The sequence below is a fragment of the Anolis sagrei genome, chromosome 11, assembly GCF_037176765.1.
Source record: "Anolis sagrei isolate rAnoSag1 chromosome 11, rAnoSag1.mat, whole genome shotgun sequence".
Taxonomy (NCBI): domain Eukaryota; kingdom Metazoa; phylum Chordata; class Lepidosauria; order Squamata; family Dactyloidae; genus Anolis; species Anolis sagrei.
Window position 1 is genome coordinate 25615830 of NC_090031.1, and position 27105 is coordinate 25642934.

The 27105-nt window shown below is 42.2% G+C and overlaps 1 protein-coding gene across 2 annotated transcripts in view; it reads left to right on the plus strand.

Annotated features, from left to right (window-relative positions):
• NLK (nemo like kinase) overlaps positions 1–27105 on the plus strand; it is a 116949-nt gene that overhangs the window by 81731 nt on the left and 8113 nt on the right. For both annotated transcript variants that reach the window (XM_060756972.2, XM_060756970.2), the window contains exons 4-9: positions 12515–12621; positions 14271–14356; positions 14704–14913; positions 17706–17807; positions 21212–21298; positions 25749–25947. In XM_060756972.2, coding sequence (XP_060612955.2) covers positions 12515–12621; positions 14271–14356; positions 14704–14913; positions 17706–17807; positions 21212–21298; positions 25749–25947 — 791 coding nt within the window. The remainder of the gene's footprint in view (positions 1–12514; positions 12622–14270; positions 14357–14703; positions 14914–17705; positions 17808–21211; positions 21299–25748; positions 25948–27105) is intronic.

Consider the following 27105-nt stretch of genomic DNA (forward strand, 5'->3'; position numbering starts at 1 on the left):
AGTTTCTTTGTTTTCTCTTGTGGTTGAAGATTACTTCTATAGCACTGTGATCCGAGTCTTGTCTTGTAAGGATATCGATTTTTTCTATTTTTGAAGTCAAAGAATGTGTGGTCCAAACCATGTCGATCCTGGTCCAGCTCTTATGTCGGGAAGAGAAAAAAGTGTAGTCTCTTTCCCTGTAATGGTGTTCTCTCCAGGCGTCTTGGAGGCTGAAATCTTCTAGCAGATTGGTTACTGTTTTGGGTAAGGTGTTTGCTTTTTGGTTGTTCTTGTTGGTTTCAGTCTTCCTGTCCCACTGACTATTCATTATGCCATTGAAGTCTCCCATGATGATTAAATGGTCGTACTCTTCTTGTTGTATTAGATTTTTCAGCTTTTTTATGAAGGATGTCTTTGGGCCGTTTGGCATGTATACATTGCAAATCAGTGTTCTTTCATTGTCCACTGTTATTGTGACGCCAACTAGTCTACCCTCCTCGTCTCGAAATGTTAGTTTTGGATTTAAATTAGGGTTTATATATAATGCCACCCCTTTTTTCTTTTCTGGTGCTGACGAGAAGAATTCATTTCCTAATTTTTTTTGAGATAGGTGCGCCGAGTGTCTCTGGGCAATATGGGTCTCTTGAATTGCTATGATGTCATAATGTTTTTGTCCTAATCTGTGAAAGATCCTCCTTCTCTTGCTCGGTGAGTTCAGCCCATTCACATTCTGGGAGTGGCAGCTAATTGTTCGTTCCGTCATTGTCTTGTGATTCTGGTACTTTTTCCAATGTCGTTGGTGTGAAACCTGTTGCCATGTCTGTTTTTTCCGGTGACTCAGTCCTTGTCCTTTTGACTTGCATCTTCATGCCTGGGACATATTGGAAGTCTTGATCTTCATTGTCCTTTTTCAACGTCTTTAGAAAGTCGTGTGCTTTCTCTTCTGATGTAATCCAGATTTTTTCGTTTTTGTATGTGGCCATCAGTCCTTCCCCTTTCTCCCAGCGATATCTGATGTGACGTCTCCTTAATTCTTCTGTAAGCATTGAGTATTTTCTTCTTTTTTGTATTACTGATTGCGCGTGTTCCTTTAAGATAGTTATCTTCTTTCCTTTGAAATACGGTGGGTTTTGATTACTTTTTCTCAGAACTTCATCTCTTACAAATTTTCTCCCAAATTGGACTACCACGTCTCTGTCCACCTTGTGCCTTTTAGCGTAATTCGTTGATACCCTATATGTGCGGTCAATGTTTGATTCCGCGTCTTCTCCTGATATCTCAAGTACTGCTGCCACTATTGTTGTTATTACCTCCCTTAGGTTTTCTTTAGCATCTTCCTGTATGCTTCTGAACCTTAAAAAATATTCCAGTTCTTTCTGCTCTAGTTGTATTTGTTTGGCTTCCAATTTGGCTTCTGCCAAGTCTATATTTTCGACTTTCTTCGTTAGTTCTTCTTGCTTCCTCTCGACCTTGTCTATTTTTGCTTGATTACTTTTTGTTTCTTGTCGCATTAGGTCCATTTCCTTTTTCATTTCCCCCAGTTCTGCTGTGATCTCATTTTTCAGCTTTGTAATTTCTTCCTTTAAGTCCTTCTTTAAACTCATCCTTTGATCTTCCGCAGTCTTTTGATATGCGTCTTGCTTTTTCTGGGAGGCTTCCAACTTTTCCTGTATCTTTTGAATTTCTTTCAGGATGTCTTTGGCCGTTGGGTTAGTTGGAGTTGGTGTTTGTGTGGTTGGAATTTCTGGTAGAGATCCTGGTAAGGATCCTCTCCTTTGATCCAATTTGATCTTTTGGTTGGCCATTCCGATCCACTTCTTTATTAGCTCGCCTATTTTGCTGCCTTCTTCCTTAGCGTTGAGTTTCTTCCTTTGTCTTCACTTATTTTCGTTGTTTGTGGTGCTGGGTTATTTCCTTTATCTTTCCTTATGTTTGTTGTATAGTGCGTTTATTTGTATGTATGTTATTTTTCCCTGCTTTTGTTTTATTTTATATTATTTTTATTTTTATTTTTAAATTTATTTAGATTATATTGATTTCTTTGTGTTATTATTGTTGTTGTTGTTGTTGTTGTTTTATTTATTTACTCACTTTTTTTTTTTTCCGTTATTTATGCCTTTAATTAATCCTTGTGGTGTTGATTCCTCCTCTTCGTCCTTTGTCTGGTTCGCCTCTTCTTTTCTTTCGTTCTTCTTTGTCTAGTCTAGCTATTTTTTTCCCTCTAGTGGACTCTCAATGTGTGTTTGTAAGGTTTGTCTTCTCTTTTCTTATCTCTAGCGTCTCTAGCGTCCCCCCGCAGTTTCCTGTCTCTCTGGGCGTTTGCTGTCTCCTCTCTCTGCTCCTTCTGACCACTTCCGCCTTCTCCCCTTTCCCAGTATTCCACTGGGTTCGCCTCTTCCGGTTGGTGCTCAGGCTCTTCCGGGGAGCGCGCCTCGTGGTCCCACGTCCTTGGAGCTTATCTTGTTTTCAGCTTTTCAGCTTATCTAGAGAGGAGGCCCGGCGCGTCTTCAAGGTCGGTTTGAGTGCGCTTTTTTTTTTTTCTTTTTTGGGTTCTTCCACCCCTCCCTTACGTCCCTTTCCTTTCTTTAGTTCTTTCCTTGAGTTGCTTATTTCAGTTGACTTTGGCTTTGGGATTCTTTTATAGCACTGTTTTTTATTTTTTTTTTTTTTTTTTTTAGCTTCTATTCTCCTTAATCAATTACTTCTTCTCCCTTGTCAGCTGTTTTCTCCTCTGCTTCTTCTCCACCTCTTTTCCCCTCTTTGTTTGATTTCCCATCTGAGTCCAGTGGTTCTCTTGTCTCTTGTTTTTTGCCTCTCCCGATGGTCTTTCTCTCCTTTCCTGTGACCGTTTGTATTCGGGTGAGGGACGGGGACGGGGGGGTGAGTGAGAAGTGAAAATAATAGATATAGTTGGGTCAGTTAGGGGTGGGGGTTACTTTCCTTCTTCTTTTCCTCTTTTCCTCTTTTCCTCTATTCCTCTGTTCCTCTTGACCCCCTCTTTTCCCCTCTTTTGTGGCGATCGTACGGGACTCTGTATGCGAGACCCGTTTACTTTTTGATCTGTTGATTAATTGATTAGTTGCTCCCTTGCTCCCTTGTTCATTCATATACCCATTTCTTTTCTTACCCTTTTCTGGGCTCCACTTCTGGTTGGTGAGTTCTCCGGTTTAGACTCACCCCTTCAGTTTCGCCACCACTCAGGCTCTTCCACGCTCTCCGCGTTAAAAGGGGCGCGCGGTCAGCTGTTTTCCCGCACCAGTTCCCTGGTGTAGGTTCCCTGTAGCAAGCCGCTGCTCCTGTGCCTCCTCTCGTCCGGGTCTTTGGTAGATCTCCTTGAGGGAGACCCACTCTTAGACCGTCGGTTCGAGGGGCTTTGGAGTTGGCGTTTCTTGGGCGCTCAATCCAGTCCAAGTCTGGGGGATTTCTGCCTCCCCCGCTTGCAGTTCAAGGGTTGACTCTCGGGAGAGCCCCCGGAGTCCTGCCAGCCGCCATTGCCGCCCGACCGCAAAATCCATATAGTATTTTCTGTTGGTCATGGGAGTTCTGTGTACGGAGTTTGGTTCAATTCCATTGTTGGTGGAGTTCAGAATGCTCTTTGATTGTAGGTGAACTATAAATCCCAGCAACTACAACTCCCAAATTTCAAGGTCTATTTTCCCAAAACTCCACCAGTTTTCATATTTATGCATAAGGAGTGTTTGCACCAAGTTTGGTCCAAATCTATCATTCTTTGAGTCCACAGTGCTCTCTGGATGTAGGTGAACTACAACTCCAAAACTCAAAGTCAATACCCACAAAACTATATAGTATTTTCTGTTGGTCATGGGAGTTCTGTGTGCGGAGTTTGGTTCAATTCCATTGTTGGTGGAGTTCAGAATGATCTTTGATTGTAGGTGAACTATAAATCCCAGCAACTAAAACTCCCCCAACCCCACCATTATTCACATTTGGGTGTATCGGGTATTTGTGCCAAATTTGGTCCAGTGAATCAGATATTTATATAACGATTCAGAAGGTTGAGAACACTGGTCTAAGAGATGTTGTGTTCCTACAGTAACAGTTTCCCCTTCTCTTGCAAGAATCATCCTTTTCAATAAATTCTGCATGGGCTGATGCTGCAATGCTTTCCCAAAAAAATGCCATGCTTTGTATTGCAGCTAGATTAAAATTAATGTAGGGGTGGGTATTGTCAAAGGCCAGAATAACTGGGATGTTGATGGAAAAACATCAAACCTTGGGAAGCCTGACTTGACCACGGTGGTCCACGCTCTTGTTACATCCCAAATAGACTACTGCAACACACTCTACATGTGGTTGCCTCTGAAGACTGCCTGGAAGCTTCAACTAGTCCAACGTTCGGCAGCCAGGTTGCTCACTGGGGCTGGGTATAGGGAGCGCACAATGCCCTTGTTACACCAGCTCCACTGGCTGCCTATCAGCTTCCGAGCACAATTCAAAGTGCTGGCTTTGGCCTATAAAGCCCTGAACGGTTCTGGCCCAGTTTACTTGTCCGAACGTATCTCCTGCTACGATCCACCTAGGGTCCTAAGATCATCTGGGGAGACCCTGCTCATTGTTCCCCCATTGTTGCATTCGCGTCTGGCGGGGACAAAGGACAGGGTCTTTTCTGTGGTGGCCTCCCAGCTATGGAACTCCCTCCTGAGTGAAATTAGATCCGCTGCATCCCTCTTGACCTTCCGGAAACAAGTAAAATCTTGGCTATGGGATCAAACCTTTGTAGATTAGGCTGACTTGCTGACGTGTTGACATATATAGAACTGATGAACCGCCCCTTGTATGATGATTTAAACCAGTGACTGCTGACTGATTGATTGATTGTTTTTATACTGGGTTATTGTAGGTTTTTTCAGGCTATATGGCCATGTTCTAGAGGCATTCTCTCCTGTTTTTATACTGTTTATACTGTTTTATATTGTTATTATTATATTACCATTAAATTGTGTATCTATGTTTTTGATGTAGGCACCATGGGGTGCCAATTTATTAGCCGTCCTGAGTCCCTCTGCAGAGGTTGAGATAGGACAAGATATAAAAGCCCAAAATAAATAAATAAATAAATTTTCCGGGCTGCATGACTATGTTCCAGAAGAGAATGGAAGGGGGTCCAATTTCCCTTTGCATTTTAACCCGGTGTCTGGCAGTTGGCTTTCCTTGAGATAAACAGTGTTGATGACAGTTGAAGTGCTTGAGTTAAGGGCTTCTCCAATGTGATTTCCGGCGACTGCTTTAAGGGGCTGTCACGCTCAACATCTTTGATCGTAATTAGCTCTAGCAGCATTGCTTTGAAATCACAGAGATGTGTTTCTAATTGCCACAGAGCTTGAATAAATTGTTTGTCTAAAAAGCGAACATTTGATCATAGCATCAAGATATGGGCGAGTCAACATTTGGGCACCAATTAGTCACGTGGGTCAGTGGTTCTGTGCCTAGTTGCCCACTCGTCATCCTAGAAATACATTTCCCTGCTCTGTGTGTTTATTCCCTTCTCATTAACACAGCATGTTAGATAGAAGTTTTAAAAAATTGTAATTTGGTTCTTCCTCTGGGAAAAGACAAGGCTTGAGGGTTTTCTTTCCATCAAAGTGGTCATGGATTGATAAGGGCTAGGGAGGAAGTATCCCAGAGGGCTGATATGAGGGGGCGTTATCATATGCAAAAGGGCCCACAGTCAGTCCTCATCATATTCAGCATTAAAACAGAAGTAGGCAAACTCTTTTGGAGATAGTCTTTTGGAGGATGAGTAGGACCACTGCCCTGAATGTGCCCCATCTCCTTTCAGTAGGAAATCAATCACACCTAGCATTCTGGATGTCTTGCTGAGGACTATGAGTTGAAGCAAATTTACCCTCAGTCATGGATAGAAAACAGGGTGTAATAATGAATAGAAGGAGGCAAACTAGTTTTGTTTTCTTGATCTCTAAATGAGTTCAAGTCCCCAGGGCCAGATTAACTACACCCAAGAGTATTGAAGGAACTAGCAGAAGTCATCTCAGAACCATTGGAGAGTTCTTGGATAACGGGAGAAGTTCCAGCAGATTGGAGGAGGGCCAATATGGTCCCAATCTTCAAGAAGGGAAAAAAGGATGGCCCAAAAAACTACCGTCTGGTCAGCCTCACGTCGATACCAGGCAAGATTCTGGAAATGATTGTTAAGGAAGTGGTCTGTAAACACTTAGAAACAAATGCGGTCATTGCTAATAATCAACACGGATTTATCAAAACCTGGAGAACAAGCCCTATGAGGAGCGGCTTAAGGAGCTGGGCATGTTTAGCCTGAAGAAGAGAAGGCTGAGAGAAGATATGATAGCCATGCATAGATATGTGAGAGGAAGTCGCAGGGAGGAGGGAGCAAGCTTGGTTTTTGCTTCCCTGGAGACTAGGACACGGAACAATGGCTTCAAACTACAAGAAAGGAGATTCCATCTGAACATGAGGAAGAACTTCCTGACTGTGAGAATTGTTTAGTAGTGGAACTCTCTGCATTGGGGTGTGGTGGAGGCTCCCTCTTTGGAGGCTTTGAATCAGAGGCTGGATGGCCATATGTCGGGGGTGCTTTGAATGCAATTTTCCTGCTTCTTGGCAGAATGGGGTTGGACTGGATGGCCCACGAGGTCTCTTCCAACTCTATGATTCTATGATTCTATGATTATGAGCTAGAGATCTTTAAAAGAGTCTTATGCCCAGATTGATAATAGCCAAAACAACACAGCGAGCATGGATCAGTATCAGAAGTCGGACAAAGCCGTTGCGGGTATGATGTTGGCTCAGTCTGGCCTCTAGCTGGTCTGGCCTCTTAGCCGTCCTATTTGCGTGTGCCAGGACATTTGGGCTGTGTTGCTTCCAAGTTTGTGCGGCATAAAAAGGTCACGTTTCACAAGTAGAATCTGGTTTTACAGTCTGAGTCACATACTTTTTATTGGCTCGAGCGCTTACTTTTGCAAACACTCAGGTTGGGGATGGTGTTTTTGGTTTTATTTATTTGGGAGCATGACTCTTGTTTTATTGCAGTGGTTTCACATTCCTGCGGCCTTAGTGAAACCCTAATACCAACACTGTGGGTCCAGCAATTTGCCTTGCATGGTTGCAGAAGCTATTTCTAGTCTTTTTTTTTTCATTTCCCCCTCTTTGCCCCAAGTTAATCCACCCCTGGGCTGGCATTGAATTGTGCATACCCCATTACTATGGGCATAGCCAAGCAATACAAAGAGCCTCTGGGCAGGATTCCAGCTGGGAGCGAGCAGATCTCCGCTCCCTAATACGTGAGATTTGATGTGCACTCCAGTTTTCGGTGATATGTCTAAATCTAAACTGTCAGGGTGGCCTGTTACCCATTTATAAAGTGTGTCACTGTTTCTGTTTTCACTTCTTTACATGCTTACAGCGACCTGAGGATATATACAGTATTTTAGTGATGAGTCTGCTTGCGTTGCTGTCGCATATTGATGGCCTCCTGAACATTTATCAGCTGCTCAAAGCCAGCTGAGCAACTCTGATAAGCTGAAGGTCTTCATTTTCGTATTCTGTGTATGGAGGGAGGACGATATTTGAAGCTTTGGCAGTTCTATCAGGAAACAGCCTCTCCGGTCAGGTTTCTTTTGCAAGAAAGGCAAAGCATTCTTCACCCTTGAGAGGGAAGAGTGGACACATAATGTTTCTGAGGTCATGCTTTGAACAGCCCTAAAATAAGCATCTTTTGACATGTTAGCTGTGTGTCTTGATAAAAAAATTAACCGTTTGGGTGTTACTAGCATGGTTTCCTTTTGAAAGGAATAGAGAATGACAATAATGATACATTCTTTAGTACCGTATATACTCGAATATAAGCCGAGTTTTTCAGCCCTTTTTTAGGCCGAAAAAGCTTCCCTCGGCTTATACTTGAGTCAGGGTAATTTATTATTTTACTCTCTTCTTCTTCTTCTTCTTCTTATTATTATTATTATTATTATTACTGTATTACATTTATTATTTTACTCTATTATTATTATTGCACTTACATTATTTTACTCTATCATTATTACATTTATTTTTATTCTATTTATTATTGTTATTATTACATTTATTATTATTTTCTATGTCTTATTATTATTCATACAATCATAGTTGGAATAGACCTCATGGGTAATTTATTCAGAATGCTCTTTGATTGTAGGTGTACTATAAATCCCAGCAACTACAATTCCCAAATGACAAAATCATTTTTTTGAGTGGTGGTCACTCATTGGGTTGTTAGGCGTATTCTGTCCAAATTTGGTGTCAATTCGTCCAGTGGTTTTTGAATTATGTCCCACAAACGAACATTACATTTTTATTTATATAAACTAGCCGTCCCCTGCCACGTGTTGCTGTGGCCCAGTCTGTGTATATATATTTTGTGTGTATATATATGTGTGTGTGTATATGTATGGGTATATATTTGTATATATGTGTAGGTATGTGTGCTTGTGTATATATGTTGTTTTGCACATGTGTTGTAATGCATTTTGTTGGGGTTTTTTGGCTTTTTAAGTCTCTTCTGCTGTGTTTTTCAGTGTTTTTATGAGTGATGGTCACTCATTGGGTTGTTAAGCGTATTCTGTCCAAATTTGGTGTCAATTCGTCCAGTGGTTTTTGAGTTACATTAATCCCACAAATGAACATTACATTTTTATTCATATAGACTAGCCGTCCCCTACCATGCGTTGCTGTGGCCCAGTCCGTGTATATGTGTTTTGTGTGTATTTATATGTGTATATGTGTGGGTATATATTTGTGTATATGTGTAGATATGTGTGCTTGTGTATATGTGTGGTTTTGCACATGCGTTGTAATGCATTTTTTGTTGTTTTTTGGCTTTTTAAGTCTCTTCCGCTGTGTTTTTCAGTGTTTTATGAGTGATGGTCACTCGTTGGCCTGATAGGTGTCTTGTGTCCAAATTTGGTGTCAATTCGTCCAGTGCTTTTTGAGTTATGTTAATCCCACAAACGAACATTACATTTTTATTTCTATAGATTTCTACCCTTTGACTTTCAATAGCACTCTGCTATATCAAAATCCCAGTCATTGAAGAGTGTCCCCATCTTTCCTATGGAAATGGCTAGATTCTTCCAAGTAAGCTGTTGTTGTTTTCAAGGCAATATCCTAGGTTAAAGATTTCTGCGGAGAGTCAAATGAGAAGCGATCCTTTTACAAATGTGCCAGGCTTGTGTGTTCAGCTTGCTTTTGCCAGTGTGGCCTCGCCGTTGACTTCCAGCCTCGCTGTCAGCACAAATTGAGCCTCGTCTCTTGTCCCCACATTTGGCTGTGATGCTTCTTTCGAAGCCAATTGATGTCTTTCATACTTCTGATTTTAAGCAGCTCCTCATCTAATTAACGCTGTCAGCAACATTTTCTGTCTGGAAGTACTCTGCAGTTTGTGGGTGCTGTCGCTGGAACAGTCCTCGGAGCCTGCCGGCCAGGATATTTATGGATTAAAGTTAAATGCGGAAAGACAGACATCCACTGAGACTTTCATTTTAGACCCTGAAAGGGCGAGGGGGGGGGGGGTACTTAAAAAAATAGCATCACAAGAGAAGGCAAATGGCTTTCCTTGCAAAGCGGGGCATCTAAAAGGCTGCTGTTGCTCTTGCTTGGAGGCCTGGGTGAAATTATCCAGAGATCATCGTGCCAGAGTCGCTGCTCAAGCTAATGGCACCTCTGAGCCCCAGTCGAAGGCGTTTGCCTTTAATGCACAGCAGACCTAGAGGCGTGCAGGTGCCATTCCGGTCCCTCGCTTAATTTAAGCTGCTTTAGTTGTCATGGCAACTAGTTGAGACATCTGGGAGACATTATGGGCAGGATTGAGGTTGAGGAGGATTTAGGTGGGAGAGACAAACAAGGAAGTTGTATGCACCATGCTAAAGAACCCAGACCCACAGTTCGTGTTTATTTTTATTTATTTATTTATTTACAGTATTTATATTCCACCCTTCTCACCCCACAGGGGACTCAGGGCAGATTACAATGTACATATACATGGCAAACATTCAATGCCATAGACACACAACATATACAGACAGACACTCAGACTGTTTAACAATCCAGCTTTTTCATAAGGGTATTCTGGCCACCAGGGGAGCTGTCACTTCACCGTCCATTTGTGACACTGATGAAGTACTTCCTCATTCTTTGCATACTTGCTGGAGATTTCTATGGCCTCGTAAATTAGTTATATTTGCCTCCCTACATATTTATTTATTTCAAATATTTATATCCCGCCCTTCTCCCCACAAGGGGGACTCAGCGCAGCCTCACAGGAGCATCAGAGGATGCTTTTGTTGTTGCTGTTCATTTGTTCAGTCGTCTCTGACTCTTCGTGACCTCACGGACCAGTCCACGCCAGAGCTCCCTGTCGGCCGTCCCCACCCCCAGCTCCTTCAAGGTCAGTCCAGTCACTTCAAGGATGCCATCCATCCATCTTGCCCTTAGTCGGCCCCTCTTCCTTTTGCCTTCCACTTTCCCCAGCATAATTGTCTTCTCTAGGCTTTGCTGTCTCCTCATGATGTGGCCAAAGTACTTCAACTTTGTCTCTAGTATCCTTCCCTCCAATGAGCAGTCGGGCTTTATTTCCTGGAGGATGGACTGGGTGGATCTTCTCGCAGTCCAAGGCACTCTCAGAACTTTCCTCCAACATCACAGTTCAAAAGCATCTCTTCCTTCGCTCAGCCTTCCCTAAGGTCCAGCTCTCACATCCGTAGGTTACTACAGGGAATACCATGGCTTTGACTATGCTAACAGCATAAATACCATAAAAATTACAATTCACAATAAAATCATTTTAAAATATTGTGCAACATCATCCGTACAATTTAACAAGAAATTAATAGATTAACGTGACAGTAAAACCAAGCCGAGCCGGGGGAATCCATGTCGCAAAATCCAAATTTCCTTTTCCTGTTGCTGCTGGCCTCTAATTGAACAACTGGCCCCAAAGCCAGGTCTTCAGTTGTCTTCCAAAGGACAGGAGGGAGGTGGCCAACCTAATGTCCTTGGGGAGAGAGTTCCACAGACGGGGGCCACTGCCGAGAAGGCCCTGTCTCTCGTCCCCACCAACCGCGTTTGTGAGAGTAAGTGGTACCTTAATTTCTTACTTGACAGAAGCAACTGTCTTTCGGGCTGCAAAGGTTGACAACAAGCTACACAAATTGGTCGGAAGCTCACTCCGACCTGGGCTGGCTTCGAACCCTTCGGTCAGTAGTGATTTTAATGCAGCTGACTCCCAGCCAGCTGAGCCACAGTTCTGGACCTGTGCATTGAAAGAGCTGTCTTTCTTTCTTTCTTTCTTTCTTTCTTTCTTTCTTTCTTTCTTTCTTTCTTTGCTTTCTGTAAATTGTAATAGAGGAGTGTTTCTCAACCTTCCTAATGTTGCGGCCCCTTAATACAGTTCCTCGGGTTGTGGTGACCCCAACTGTAAAATTATTTTAATTGCTAGGAATTTCTTCCCATCTGAACATTAGAAAGAACTTCCTGACTGTGAGAGCCGTTCAGCAGTGGAACTCTCTGCTCCGGAGTGTGGTAGAGGCTCCTTCTTTGGAAGCTTTTAAACAGAGGCTGGACGGCCATCTGTTGGGCGTGCTTTGAATGCAATTTTACTGCTTCCTGGCAGGGGGTTGGACTGGATGGCCCATGAGGTCTCTTCCAACTCTAGGATTCTATGCATCATAATATCAGGAGAGAATGCTTCTGGAACATGGCAATACAGCCTGAAAACTTTACAGCAACCCACTACTTCATAACTGTAATTTTGCTACTGTTATGAATCATAATGTAAATATCTGATATGCCGGATGTATTTTCATTCACTGGACCAAATGTGGCACAAATACCCAATACTCTCAAATTTGAATACTGGTGGGGATGGGGGAGATTGATTTTGTTATTTGTAGTTGATGGGATTTATAGTTCACCTACAATCAAAGAGCATTCCGAACTCTACCAATGATGGAATTGAACCAAACTTGGCACACAGAACTCCCATGACCAACAGAAAATCCTGGGTTTGGTGGGCATTGACCTTGAGTTTGGGAGTTGTAGTTCACCCACTTCCAGAGATCACCGTGGACTCAAACAATGGACCAAACTTGGCACGAACACTCAACATGCCCAAATGTGAACACTGGTGGAGTTTGGGGGAAATAGATCATGACATTTGGGACTTATAGTTGCTGGGATGTATAGTTCACCTACAATCAAAGAGCATTCTGAACCACACCAACAATAGAATTGAGCCAAACTTCTCACACAGCAACCCAAACATCCATAAGTTGCCTAGGCCGAAGAGATCCTCAATTTGTGGAGGCAATATTAGAAGAGTACTGTTCAATTGCGGACATAGTAATTAGCAAATGGTCTTCACTATTTAGGCTGTAAATATCATAATAATTAAAAATAAACTCCATCAAAGGAAGCTGTTGGGACATCCTTTGTCCCAGTTAGAGGTTGTAGAAATTTTCTAAATGTGCTTCTCAAGCTATATTTTCCTTAATGAATGTACTCGAAGATATGTTGTTACAGAATTGATGCAGAGTGACCTTCATAAGATTATCGTCTCTCCTCAACCACTCAGTTCAGATCATGTCAAAGTTTTTCTTTACCAGATTTTAAGAGGTAAGTTTTGCTTCTTCAACCAAACGGGATCTTTCACAGTCTCTATCCTTCACTCCATCAGATAAACCAGGTATGGGTAAACCCAGGCCCGGAGGTTGGATGGAGTCCCTTTGGGTCTTTTCTCAGGCTCGCCTTGCCCTCATCATCCTATCCTTCCTTCCTTCTCTTTCCTTCCTCCTTCCTTTCCACCCTTTCGTCCTTCCTTCCTTCCCTCGCTTTTGTCTTTCCTTCTTCTCTCCTTCCTCCTTCCCTCTCTCCTTTCCCTCCCTCTCTCTACCTTTCTCCTTCCTTCCATCCATCCATCCTTCCTTCCTTTCATCCTTCGTTCTCTTTTGTCTTTTCTTCCTTCCCTCTTCCTTCCTTCCCTCTCTCCCTCTTTCTCCTTCCATCCTTCCCTTCTACACATCCTTCCTTCCCTCTATCCCCCTCTCTCCTCTTTCTTCTTCCTTCCTTCCATCCATCCATCTCTTTTGTCTTTCCTTCCTTCTCTCTTTACTTCCTCCTTCCATCCTCTTTCTCTCCCTCTACCTTTCTCCTTCCTTCCTTCCTTCCTTCCCTGTTGTCTTTTCTTCCTTCTCTCTTTCCTTTATACTTCCCTTCTTCTTTTTCCTTCCTCATTTTCTGCCTTCCTTCCATCCTTCCATCCGTCCATCCTTCCTTCCCTTCCACCCTTTCATCCTTCCTTCTCTTTTGTCTTTCCTTCCTTCCCTCTTTCTTCCCTCCTTCCGTCTCTCCCTCTTTCGCCTTCCATCCCTCTCTCCCTTCCCTTTCTTCCCTCTTTTCCCCCCTCTCTCCCTCTTTCTCCTTCCTTCCTTCCTTCCTTCCATCCATCCATCCATCCCTTTTTTCTTCCTTCTCTCCTTACTTTATACTTCCCTTCCTTCTTCTTTTTCCTTCCTCGTTGTCTTCCTTCCATCCTTCCCTTCCACCCTTTCATCCTTCCTTCTCTTTTGTCTTTTCTTTCTTCCCTCCTTCCCTCTCTCCCTCTTTCTCCTTCCTTCCTTCCTTCCATCCATCCATCCGTCACTTTTGTCTTTCTTTCCTTCCTTCTCTCTTTCCTTTATCCTTCCTTCCATCCTCACTTCTATTTTTCCTTCCTCCTTCACTTCTTGCCTTCCATCCTTCCCTTCCACCCTTCCTTCCCTTTTGTCTTTCCTTCCTTCCCTCTTTCCCCCTTCTCTCCCTCTCTCCCTCTTTATTCTTCCATCCATCCTTCCCTTCCTCCCTTTCGTCCTTCTTTCTTTCTTTCCTTCCTTCCTCCTTCTCTTCCATCACTGGGCATCCAGTCCTTCTAGCAGGGAGTGCTAGCATGCGACCCCCCAAGTTAGAAAATTTGCCCATGCCTGAGGTAAACCCACTTCGTACTTCTTCCTGGCATGATTTACATCCAGGCTTCCATTGCAAACCATAAACTTGGAGAGATTCAACAAAAGTGAAGCAGGTGAAATCTTTCAACTGACATGAAGGGGCAAAGAGCAGGAGCATTCAAAAGCGCTTATTGTGAATATAATATCATTATTTTGGTAGTAGTCTTGGATCATGCCACATTGTGTATGGATACGCTTTTCACATGCCATTCTAAAACATGCCTCTGTCTTCCTTTCGGTTTCTTTATATTCCCCTTTTTTCCTCTGTGTGTGTTTTTACAGGTCTGAAATACCTACATTCTGCTGGTATTTTGCATCGAGACATTAAACCAGGGAATCTGCTTGTGAACAGCAACTGTGTTCTTAAGGTGGGCCTTTTGTGTTTGTGTGTGCCTGTGTAAAATATGAGGAAAAAAACAAGTCCCACTGAACTTAGCATGCTTTCTTCTTAGATAAGAGAGTCCAGTTTGGGCAGAGGTCCAATCTGTGTTTGCAGTCCAACATAAAAGGCCAAACTGCGTTAAAACCATGGAAGTGTGGTGGAGGCTCCTTCTATGGAGGCTTTTAAACAGAGGCTGGATGGCTATCTTTTGGGGGTGCTTTGAATGTGATTTTCCTGCTTCTTGGCAGGAGGTTGGACTGGATGGCCCATGAGGTCTCTTCCAACTCTATGATTCTATATATACACATCTAAAGTTACCATTTCTCTTTTCAGATCTGTGATTTTGGCTTGGCCCGGGTGGAAGAGTTAGACGAATCGCGTCACATGACTCAGGAAGTCGTCACTCAGTATTACCGAGCCCCCGAAATCCTGATGGGCAGCCGCCACTACAGCAATGCTATTGACATTTGGTCTGTGGGCTGTATATTTGCTGAATTGCTAGGGCGACGAATACTGTTTCAAGCTCAGAGTCCCATTCAGCAGGTGAGAAGTGGTTGCAGTTTTAACACGGTAGATGAACGATCGACAGCCATCTTGTAGTTGAACCCTAGAGGGAATACTGTATATACTGGAGTATAAGCCGACCCAAATATAAGCCAAGGCACCTTATTTTTCCACAAAAAAACTGGGAAAACGTATTGACTCGAGTATAATCCGAGGGCAGGAAATGCAGCAGCTACTGGTCAATCTATATAAATAAAAATGTAATGTTTGTTTGTGGGATCAACATAACTCAAAAACCACAGCACGAATTGACACCAAATTTGGACACAATACACCTCTCAGGCCAATGAGTGACCATCACTCATCAAAACACTGAAAAACACAGCTGAAGGGACTTAAAAAGCCAAAAAATGAAATAATACATTACAACACATGCGCAAAACCACATATATACATAAACACACATTTATACAAATATACACAAATATATACACAGACGTATATCCATATATATACACACAAAACCCCGGCTTCTGCCAACCTAGCAGTTCGAAAACATGCAAATGTGAGTAAATCAATAGGTACCGCTCCAGCGGGAAGGTAACGACACTCCATGCAATCATGCTGGCCACATGACCTTGGAGGTGTCTATGGACAATGCCGGCTCTTCGGCTTAGAAATGGAGATGAGCACCACACCCCAGAGTGGGACACGACTGGACTTAATGTCAGGGGAAAACCTTTACCTTAAATGTAATAATAATAATAATATAAAATAATAAATGTAATAATAACAATAATACTACAGTAAATAGAGAAAATAATAAAAGTAATAATAAAAATAGAGTAAAATAATAAATGTAACAATAATAAAACAAATGTAATAATAATAACAATAAATAGAGTAAAATAATAAATGTAATAAAATAATAATAGAGTAAAATAACAAATAATTTTGACTTGCGTATAAGCCAAGGGAAGCTTTTCCAACCTAAAAAAGGGCTGAAAAACTTGGCTTATACTCAGGTATATACGGTACATACTTTATTTTTTACATAGAGAGATATTGACATTAGTGGAAGTGGAATATAAATATTTTAAGTAAGAATCCCTGAGAATATCTTTCATTGTTGTGTGGACAGCCTTGACTTTTTGTCCTGGGAGCTCATATCACTTGCGTAGGAATAACAACTTTGCTGGCTTGCTTTATCTGATACATTCTCATAGCAACCTTGTGAGGTGGATTGCCCTCTTTTTGAGGTGCCATATGGGGAATGGAAGTTGACGGGAATGCTTGCCCAAGGCCTTTCCTTTTGCCCAGGAGTTGCGAGGCCGAGTGTGGGTGGCTCTTTGTATGTCTTTGAAAAAAAAAACCCAAAAAAGATTATTAATAAGGAAGCATTACTTTGAAATTTTCCTCGGTTAGGCGGATATGGCCACTCTTGGAAATGCAGGGTGACGAATCTCTTTAAAGCAATGGGAAGCTCTATTTGCAAAAGAGTTTCAGCTGTTCTTTGCTGTCTTTATTCAGAACATAGTGAACAAGAACATGCTGGGATGTTTCCACAGAAAAAACATGCTGGGTTGTTAGCTGGGATTTTATTAAATCAACCTTTTAGTAATGGCAGTGGCAGTATATCGGAATCGGCATGTGTAAATGCTTTTCTCTGTTTAATGAATACTTACTTACTTTGGAGATCCCTCGTTGTCCGGGTATGATGGCCTTGTTCTCCCACAGTGAGGACATCAGACGGAAGGCGGTCCCTGTCAGGGTTGGCTTGACGCGCCTTCCTCTTGGCACATTTCTTCTTTTCCCCCTCCATTCGGGGGAGAATGGAGGGAAGGAGGCCCTCCATTCATGTCTCTTCAAATTCCGCAGCACTGCTGGTCACAGCTGACCTCCAGTTAGAGCGCTCAAGGGCAAGGGCTTCCTAGTTCTCCATGTCTATATCAAAGATTAGCTTTAAGCCCATCTTTAAATCTCTTTTCCTGTCCACCAACATAACGTTTCCCGTTCTGGAGTTGGAACTACAGTAATTGCTTTGGGAGACAGTGATCTTTGGGCATTCGTACAACTTGGCCTTCAGTACAACAGAGTTGATGGCATAGGAGCATCGCTTCAATGCTGGTGGTCTTTGCTTCTTCCAGTACGCTGACATTTGTCCCCCTGTCTTCCCAAGAGATTTGCAGGATTTTCCGGAGGCAATGCTGATGGAATCATTCCAGGAGTTGCAAGTTATGTCTGTAGATAAACCACATTTTGCAGGCATATAGCAAGGTTGGGAGGAAAATAGCTTTATAAACAAGCACTTTGGTATCCCTACAAATGTCCTGATCCTTAAACACTCTCTGCTTCATTTGGAAAAAAGCTGCACTTGCAGAGCTCAGGCTGTGTTTCTAGCATTGCAGAGGGATTGGCTGCTGCCTGCTGGAAGAGCACTTTGCTTTTCTCAATGTTCAATGAGAGGCCAAGCTTCTCGTGCGCTTCTGCAAAAGTGTTTAGAGTGGCTTCTTCTGAATGTGCACAGACTACGTTATCATCAGCATATTGGAGTTCTATGATAGATGTTGTTGTGACCTTGGTTTTGACTTGGAAGCTAAGCAGGATCAGTGCTGGTTAGTCCTTGGATGAGAGACTGCCAACAAATAGCAAGTACTATAAGCTATGTTTCAGAGGAAGGGACTGATATCATCTCTGAGTATACCTAGCCTAAGAAAACTTTATGAAATTAATGGGCTTGCTATGGGCACACAAGCACATGCAGAGTGAATGCAGATACAAAGCTATAAAAAAAAATCTCATCACCTGATTTTTTTTTTTCATTTCCACAGTTGGATTTGATCACAGATCTTCTGGGAACACCGTCACTGGAAGCGATGAGGACGGCTTGTGAAGGCGCCAAGGCACACATACTCAGGGGTCCTCATAAACAGGTGAGCTGAAGACGACCCCTTTCAGAAATCCCTCTGAGGAATCCAACGTAGCTGATTCCACAGTTACATTTTCTTGTTTCTGGGTTTTTTGGTATTAAATGGATGGAAAGCAAGTGGTTTTCTGGGTTGCTGTGAGTTTTCTGGGATGTATGGCCATGTTCCAGAAGCATTCTCTCCTGACATTTTGCCTGCATCTATGGCAGGCATCCTCAGAGGTTGGGAGGCCTGTTGGAAACTAAGCAAATACGGTTTATATATCTGTGGAATAATGTTCAGGGTGAGAAAAAGAACGCTTGTCTGTATGAGGCAAGGGTGAACGTTGCAACCTTGATTAGCATTTAATGGCCTTACAGCTTCAAGGTCTGACTGCTTACTTCCTGGGGGGAATCCTTTGTTGGGAAGTGATTAGCTGGCCCTGATAGTTTCTTGTCTGAAAGACTACACGGAGAAACCATTGAAATCCGTAAAGTCTAGAATTGCATTGCTTTTTTTCCGCTGCCGCATCACTTTATTTATTTATTTATTTTATATGTATTTATTATTATCAGATTTATTAGGAGCCCCCGTTGGTACAATGAGTTAAACTCTTGTGTCAGCGGGACTGAAGACCAACAGGTCACAGGTTCAAATCTGGGGAGAGCGCGGATGAGCTCCCCCTGTCAGCTCCAGCTCCCCATGCGGGGACATGAGAGAAGCCTCCCACAAGGATTGTAATACATCAAAAACATCTGGGCATCCCCTGGGCAACGTCCTTGCAGACGGCCAATTCTCTCACATCAGAAGCAGTTTCTCAAATCATTCCTAACACGAAAAAAAATCAGATTTATTTATTTTTTATTGATTTTTTGATTTTTTTCTTTATTATTATGTTGTTTATTTTATTGTAATTTTGTATTTTTTGTATTGTGGTTTATTGTTCGGGCTTGGCTCCATGTAAGCCGCTCCGAGTCCCCTTTGGGGGAGATGGTGGCGGGGTATAAATAAAGATTATTATTATTATTATTATTATTATTATTATTTCCTTTTTATTGTCAAAGTTTAATTTCTCCTTGTTGATAAATATTTTGTTAGTTTCAACCCAGCTCTCTTTAGTAAGATCTGACTGGATGTATGGTAGTTTTCCACCTAGAATGTTTTCTCTGTCTAATACGCTAGTTGTTCACCTTAAGCAACATACAATTCCTTCATTTTTACTTATTTTTCCCCCAAAAACAGAAGAAAAAGCAAGCTTGCAGCATAGGAAGCCTTCGATTTTGCCAGATTCTGTAAAGCTTCAGTAGCAATTTAACCTTTTCTATTAATACTGTCCCATAAATAGATGCGGGAAAGGCTTGATGGCTTTGTTATATTTCAGGCATAGTGTGCGCTAGTCCTCGGTTGGCATCTAGCATATTCCTCCCACATACCAATAACAATTAATCATCTGCCACTAATAGGGAAAGTCTTATATAATCTCTCCTTCCCTGATCTTAATGGGTTTTTTTTCCTTCAACACCTGTGCCTGCTAGGACTTCTATAATCAGCTTTGTGTTTTTTTAGGAGATCAGTTGTTTTTAAAAGGTGCCCTGCTAAGGAAATGATAGAGAACCAACGAACTGCGTCTTGAGCCAGAATTTTAGCCAAAGTGCTTTTCCTGGGGAAAAGAAACCCAGAAGCTTTTTTGGATTTGTATAAAGAGGTCAGAGCTATTTTTATCGGTGGAAATTACTTTTAATTGTGAGTTCTTTTTCCTCCTCTCATTCTATCAGAAAAAGAGAGAGCGTCTTATCTCTGAAATAGTCACCACAATATTGAAAACTGCCACTTTGTTCCTCCCATTCAAACCACAGATATTTTGGATATGTTTCATTGCCTGAGTAGGATAGTTTTCCAAGGTCAGTGTACTGGTGGGTCCGTGGATGACTGTGGAGCCCTCTTCTTGATCTGCATCTTCTCCCACAGTGAGGGCACTGGTTTCCAGGTGGAAGTTGGCTTGACACGCCTTCCTCTTGGCACGTTTCTCTTTTTCACCCTCCATTCGTGCCTCTTCAAATTCTACAACACTGCTGGTCACAGCTGACCTCTAGCTGGAACACTCAAGGGCCAGGGCTTCCCAGTTCTCAGTGTCTATGCCAGAGTTTTTAACATTGGCTTTGAGCCCATCTTTCAATCTCTTTTCCTGCATTCTGTTTTTTGTTCTTGAGTTCGGAGTAGAGCAACTGCTTTGGGAGACGGTGGTTGGGCATTCGGATAATGTGACTGGTCCAGCGGAGTTGATGGTGAAGGACCATCGCTTCAGTGCTGGTGGTCTTTGCTTCTTCCAGCATGCTGACATTTGTCCACTTGACTTCCCAAGAGATTTGCAGGATTTTCTGGAGGCAGCGCTGGTGGAATCATTCCAGGAGTTGCATGTGACGTCTGTAGACAGTCCACGTCTCGCAGGCATATAGAAGGCCTCTGTGTTAGTTCGCTTCAGTGGGAGAAAGTCTGAGAGAGCCCTCAGTGTGACAAGGCCTCAGTGGGAGAAAGGCCTTGGTGTGAGGTAGGCCTTAGTGCAGTGGTTCTCAATCTGTGGGTCTCCAGGTGTTTTGGCCTACAAATCCCAGAAATCCCAGCCAGTTAACCAGTTGTTAGGATTTCTGGGAGTTGAAGGCCAAAATATCGGGACCCACAGGTTGAGAACCACTGCCTTAGTGTTAGTAGGCCTTGGTTTGAGTAGGCCTGGTGAGAGAAGCTTCGGTGAGGGAAGCCCCAGGTTGAAGGCCTTGTGTGTAAAGCTTCAGTGTGAAGACTACTGTGTGTAAAGCTGCATAAGTTCACTGTGAGAGGAAGCTCTGAGGGTGAAGCTGTTTATCTGCATGAGAAAGAAGCCCAGTGTGGAAGCAAAGAAGGAAGTATAAAGAACTTCATTTGTTATTGAAACCTTGTTCTTGTAAATAGTGCAGCCATATTATTTTACTCCAAAGAAAAGCCTCCTGTGGACGAGATGACATTGGTCTGTGTGTTTTTGTTCTTTCTATCACTTTGGGTTACTGGTGCTGGATCACATTGCTGTTGGTAAGTTACATTCATGGGAAGGGTCTTTTGTTAATAAGCCCACTTGCCCAACAGAGGAAGACTAAAAAAACCCTCATTTACCTAGTTTCCAACAGACCTCACAACCTCTGAGGATGCCTGCCATAGACGTAGGTGAAACGTCAGGAGAGAATGCTTCTGGAACATGGCCAGACAGCCCTGAAAACTCACAGCAATCCAGTGATTAAGGCCATGAAAGCCTTGGACAACAAACTTCATGTTTTTGGACTTCAATATATGTATCGTTAATATCAATGTGTAATGTCTGTGTATTACATCATATTAAGGAAATTGAGTTGGATGTATATTTACAAAATGATTTCTCTTTCTCTCCTTCTTTTCATTCATAGCCATCCCTTCCTGTCCTGTACACATTATCAAGTCAAGCTACACATGAAGCCGTTCATCTCCTTTGTAGGATGTTGGTCTTCGATCCAGTGAGTTGGTGTTTCATATTTAAAATGTGAGAGAAATAATTGAAGCAGATTAATAAATATGTGGAAGAATAGTATGGCGCAATTACCTGTGGGCAAGTCCAATGTAGGTATGAGACTGCAGCCCAATTGTATCTTGAATGTAATACAATATAATACTCGTAATAATAATACAATATTATAATTATAATTAGATATTTAAATTATATGTAACATTACTAATAATATTACAATATAATAGTATAGTGCTATATAGTAATATATAATACTGATATTGTACTGTGCTAATAATATAATATATTGTATGAAAATATATATTGTAAGCCGCTCTGAGTCCCCTTCGGGGTGAGAAGGGCAGCATATAAATGCCGTAAATAAATAAATTGAAGACCACTTGATTTTTGCTCCTGGAATAAACAGTCAGATTTCTAATGCTTTGGCTGGAGACACTCCTGAGTGTGGAATGGTCCTTAGAGCAGCGTTTTTCAGCCTGGAGGTCGAGACTCCTGGGAGGGTCATGAGGGAGTTTCAGAGGGGTCACCAAAGACCATCAGAAAACATATATTTTTGATGGTCTTAGGAACCCCTTTGGCAGGGATGGCTGAAGATCTCTCCGCCTGTCCTTCTCTTCTTTTATGGAAACAGACGGTGAATCCTCCCACTGAAAACCCTCCTCTGCTGTGATTTGCTGGTCTCTTCACTGGCCTCTCAGCCAAGGGGAGAGCTGTTTCTGAGTCTCCAAGCAGGGAAGGGAGAGCAGGCGTGCTCAGTGCATGGCAGCATGGTGCGCATGTGCGGGCGAGGGAGAGCGTGCAAGGCTGGAGGGAGACTCGCAACAGTGGGTCCTTTCAAGGCATGGGAGTTCTGTGTGCCAAGTTTGGCCCAATTCTGTTGTTGGTATGGTTCAGAATGCTCTTTGATTGTAGGTTAACTATAAATCCCAGCAACTACAACTCCCAAATGTTTGCTCCAGATGTATCATTGAGTCCACAGTGCTCTTTGGATGTAGGTGAACTACAACTGCAAAACTCAAGGTCAATGCCCACCAAAACCTTCCAGGATTTTCTCTTGGTCATGGGAGTTCTGTGTGCCAAGTTTGGTTCAATTCCATCGTTGGTGGGATTCGGAATGCTCTTTGATTGTAGAAGAAATCAATCCCTGCCCCCCCCCCCATCCCACCAGTATTCAAATTTGGGCATATCAGGTCCATTGAATGAAAATATATCCTGCATATCAGATATTTACATTACGATTTAAATATCTAATATGCAGGATGTATCAGATATTTACATTGGTGGTTTCAACAAGCCTTTGAAAATGACCAGTTCTAACTCAGCCCTACACATTGTCGAATACAGCCTTATTCTTCCTATCAATTACCCAGATCATGGAGCCCCCAGTGGCGCAGTGGGTTAAACCCCTGTGCTGGCAGGACTGAAGACTGACAGGTCGCAGGTTTGAATCCAGGAAGAGGTGGATGAGCTCCCTCTATCAGCTCCAGCTCTTCATGTGGGGACATGAGAGAAGCCTCCCAAGGATGATAAAAACATCAAATCATCCAGACGTCCCCTGGGCAACATCCTTTCAGACGGCCAGTTTTCTCACACCAGAAGCGACTTGCATGTTCTCAAGTCGCTCCTGACACGACTAAAATAAAATAAATTTACAATTCATAAAAGTAGCAAAATTACAGTTATGATGTAGCAATGAAAATAATTTTATGGTTGGGGGTCACCACAACTATATTAAGGGGTCGCAGCATTAAGAAAGTTGAGAAACACTGGTATAGAGCAATTACTTGTAGGCAAATCCAATATTTGTACAAGAGGGATTGCAGCCCAATTGTATCGTGAAGGCCACTTGATTTCTCCTGGAATAAACAGTCGGGTTCCTAATGCTTTGGCTGGTGACTCTCCTGACTGTGGAATGGTCTGGAAGGAAAACTTTCCTTAGAGCAGGGGTCCCTGAACTACGGCCTGTGGGCCGGATACGGCCCTCCAAGGTCATTTACCCGGCCCTCGCTCAGGGTCAACCTAAGTCTGAAATGACTTGAAAGCACACAACAACAATCATATCTCATTAGCCAAAAGCAGGCCCACATTTCCCATTGAAATACTAAAGTTTATATTTGTTAAAATTCTTCTTCATTTTAATTATTGTATTGTTTTTAAGTGTTTTTGCACTACAAATAAGATATGTGCAGTGTGCACAGGAATTCATTCATGTTTTTTTTTTTCAAATTATAATCCGGCCCTCCAAAAATTTGAGGCACTGTGACGTGGCCCTCTGTTTAAAAGGTTTGAGGACCCCTGCCTTAGAGCCTTAAAATCATAGTGTTGGAGGGGACTCCAAAGGCCATCCAGACCAACCCCCTGCAGTGCAGGAATGCACAGTCAAAGCGCACTTAGCAGATAACCATCCAGCCTCTACGTAAAAAATTCCAGAAAAGGCGCCTCCACTGCATCATACTGTTGACTCATGTTCCGCTTGTGATCTACTCAGACTCTTAAATCCCTTTCCCACGGACTGTTAACTCCTGTTTCAGAAGAACCTGAAGGGATTCAGTGTTTCCCGCAAACTATCACTACTGTTTTGAAGTAGTGGCCCACTGTGAATTTGTGCAGACCCCACTTGTTTCTCTGTGAAATGGCTCTGTGATTCGAACCCGCAGAGCCTCCTTGCAATCTCTCCTCCCCTTCCCAGAGGTGGCTTCTCTCTCTTTACAACTCTGAGGACGTGGGAGTCATTCATGCAAAGGTGTTGAGTGACTTATTTTAGATTCCCTTCCCTCTGTTATCGGTGTAGGTAGCGATTTGTTGCCTCACTTCAAGTTTGATTGGCAGCAAGTGGGCATTTGCCATCCTGTTAACAGATGCCTTTTCTCTTCTACCACCCTCGCTGGCTCTGAGTCCTTTGCTTGGGGCTGGAATATTTTCCTCCATGAAGCCTTACGGGAATAGCATCCTACATCAGGGATGGCCAGAAGGGGGAAGCTTGAGGCAAATGAGTCACTCTCTTTGCTCTTTCTCTCCAAGCTTTCCAAGAAGGGAGACTATAACTTGGCTTTAGGAACTAAATCTGGTTGACTGACCACAGTTTGCCATCAACAATCCTAAAGACTATCCTGGAAACCATTCGTGCCTCTCTTGTCCTGTTGGATCCATAATTCTGCAGAATAGCAGAGCCTTGGAAGCATCTGGAGAACTATGAGGGTTGAATGAAAAGTAATGCCTCCACTTTCGTAACTCCTCGACAGATGGCAGTACTGGTATGCAGCAGGTACTGGCTCATTCAGTAGACTCTCTTCTACAGTTCCATTTTGGCGGGAAGCCTTAGCATTGATAGGTTGTGTTGTTAAAGTGCGAAGTATGGAACCCTGCGCAGACAACTTTATGCAAGTTAACAATCGTCATATCACTCAGAGAGAAATTTCAAGCATAATCGGCATTTCACAAGAACATGTGGGTCACATTATTGTGTTGCTTGGCTATTGGAAAAATCTGTGCACGATGGGTACCCAGGATGCTGATGCCTGAAATGAAAGCACACAGACTTCTTCTGTGACGGCTTCAGAAAACTTGTTCATCATTGGCAGAAATGTATCCAATTGTCTGGTGATTATGTGGAAAAGTGAATAGTGGTAGTTAAAGAGCACATTCTAAGGATTATTTCTGCGTTTGATTTATTGAAATATTCCCATCTAAACCCACGTAACGAAGGTGGAGGCATTACTTTTCATTCAACCCTCGTACATAATATGCACAACTCATTGGAGCTTATAAGACCCATCCCTCTTTGCAGAACTGTTTTCTCAGCTTTTAGAGGAATGAATAATTTTGGATCAAGTAGATATGAGAAAATTTTACTTAAGATTATGAATGGCTACTGCCAACTAATTTTGGGGCCTTTACAGCTCCCCAGATATGTCCCATCCTGTGTCTTATAACTAGAATCCGGGGAAGCATCCCTGTCAATAAGAGCCTAGTGGTGGGCACTTAAATATTGGCTCAAGATCAGAGTTTTTAGTTCAAGATTTGGTTTGATTCATCACTTAGCTCAGGATGAGTATATAAATCAGTCTAAAACAATTTAAAACAACAACGATGATATTTAAAAGTATATTGAATCAGCATCCTTCTAAGTCGCTCTGCAAGGCCAGGGAGACAGATTGAAAGTCCTAGAGGCTATTTGTGCACAGCTGAGCAGTTTGGAGGTGTTGAAAAGGCATTAGAGAAGACATTTGTTGACTGGGAGAGCACCCAGCATGACATTTCCTGCTGCTCCTGCCAAGTAGGAAGAAGCAAGTCCTGAAAGGGTGATTAGCAGCAAGGAAACACTGCCTCCTAGTGGCATCCATAGTAGGACATGGAAGCAAGGAAAAACTAGTCACAAGAGTTACTTTTGCAAGTTTCATATTTTGCTTTTTGTGTTTTTGCCTTCTCTCTCACTCCAGTCCAAGCGAATATCTGCTAAGGATGCCTTAGCTCATCCATATCTGGACGAAGGGCGTTTGCGATATCACACCTGCATGTGTAAATGTTGCTTCTCCACCTCGACTGGACGTGTTTACACTAACGATTTTGAACCTGTCACAAACCCCAAATTCGACGATACGTTTGAAAAGAACCTCAGTTCTGTTCGGCAGGTGAAAGGTCAGTATTTTGAGTTGGGATGTTTCATGCTTGATCTTGCATGTTGCTGCTTTTTGTGCCTCGGTAGAAGAGACCATATGTACATTAAATAAAAGGGTGTTCACAATTATAATATAGGTTATAATATTAAATCTGCCAAGTAACTTTTTTTTGGCATCCATATGGAAAGTGCTTATATTTATTTGTGAAATTTAATTTATTTATTTACGACATTTATATGCTGCTCTTCTCACCCCGAAGGGAACTCAGAACGGCTTACAAGGTATATATTACATACAATATATTATATTATTAGCATAGTACAATATCAGCATTAAACATTGCTATATTGCACCACATCACTATATCGTAATATTATTAGTAATATTACATGTAATATAAATATATAATTATAACATCATATTATTATTATATTGCATTACGTTATAATATTATAAATATTATATGTATATATATTATATTATATTATATTATATTATATTATATTATATTATATTATATTATATATACATCAGACATGCTCCAACTCTGGCAGTCTTTAGGAGGAGCCTGAAAACGTGGTTGTTCCCGCGTGCCTTCCCAGAATAAGGAAATTCCCTCAGCAATATGTCCCTAAATGCACTTTATCACTGATTTAGATTTGTCTGCACGTCCCATCTCTCTCTGAGAACTCTACCTCAGTTATTTTTTGATCTTGTTCATGCCCAGCATTATTTTTTAAAGTTTTAATATATTACATCTGGCCCAGCCATAGGTTTTTAAATGCTTGTTGTTATTGTTATTGTTTATTTTTGTTTATGAGATTATTTTAATTGTTGTATTGACTATTTATGATTGCTTTTACTGTTGATGTACTTTGGGCTTGGCCTCATGTAAGCCGCACCGAGTCCCTTGGGGAGATGGTAGCAGGGTATAAATAAAGTTTTTTTAAAATTATTATTATTATTAGTAGTAGTAGTAGTAGTAGTAGTATATTAGAATAGCACAGGAGACAAGGTGGAACTGTCCCCTGGCCCCCATCTACCTATACACATAATAAACGTAAAAATCTGTATGTGTGTATGTATGTATGTATGTGGCAGTGGTATCTACTTACATAGACAGCCTCCCGCCTCCACATACAGCTATAACCCACAGTGCTGAGGAGCCACCAAAAGC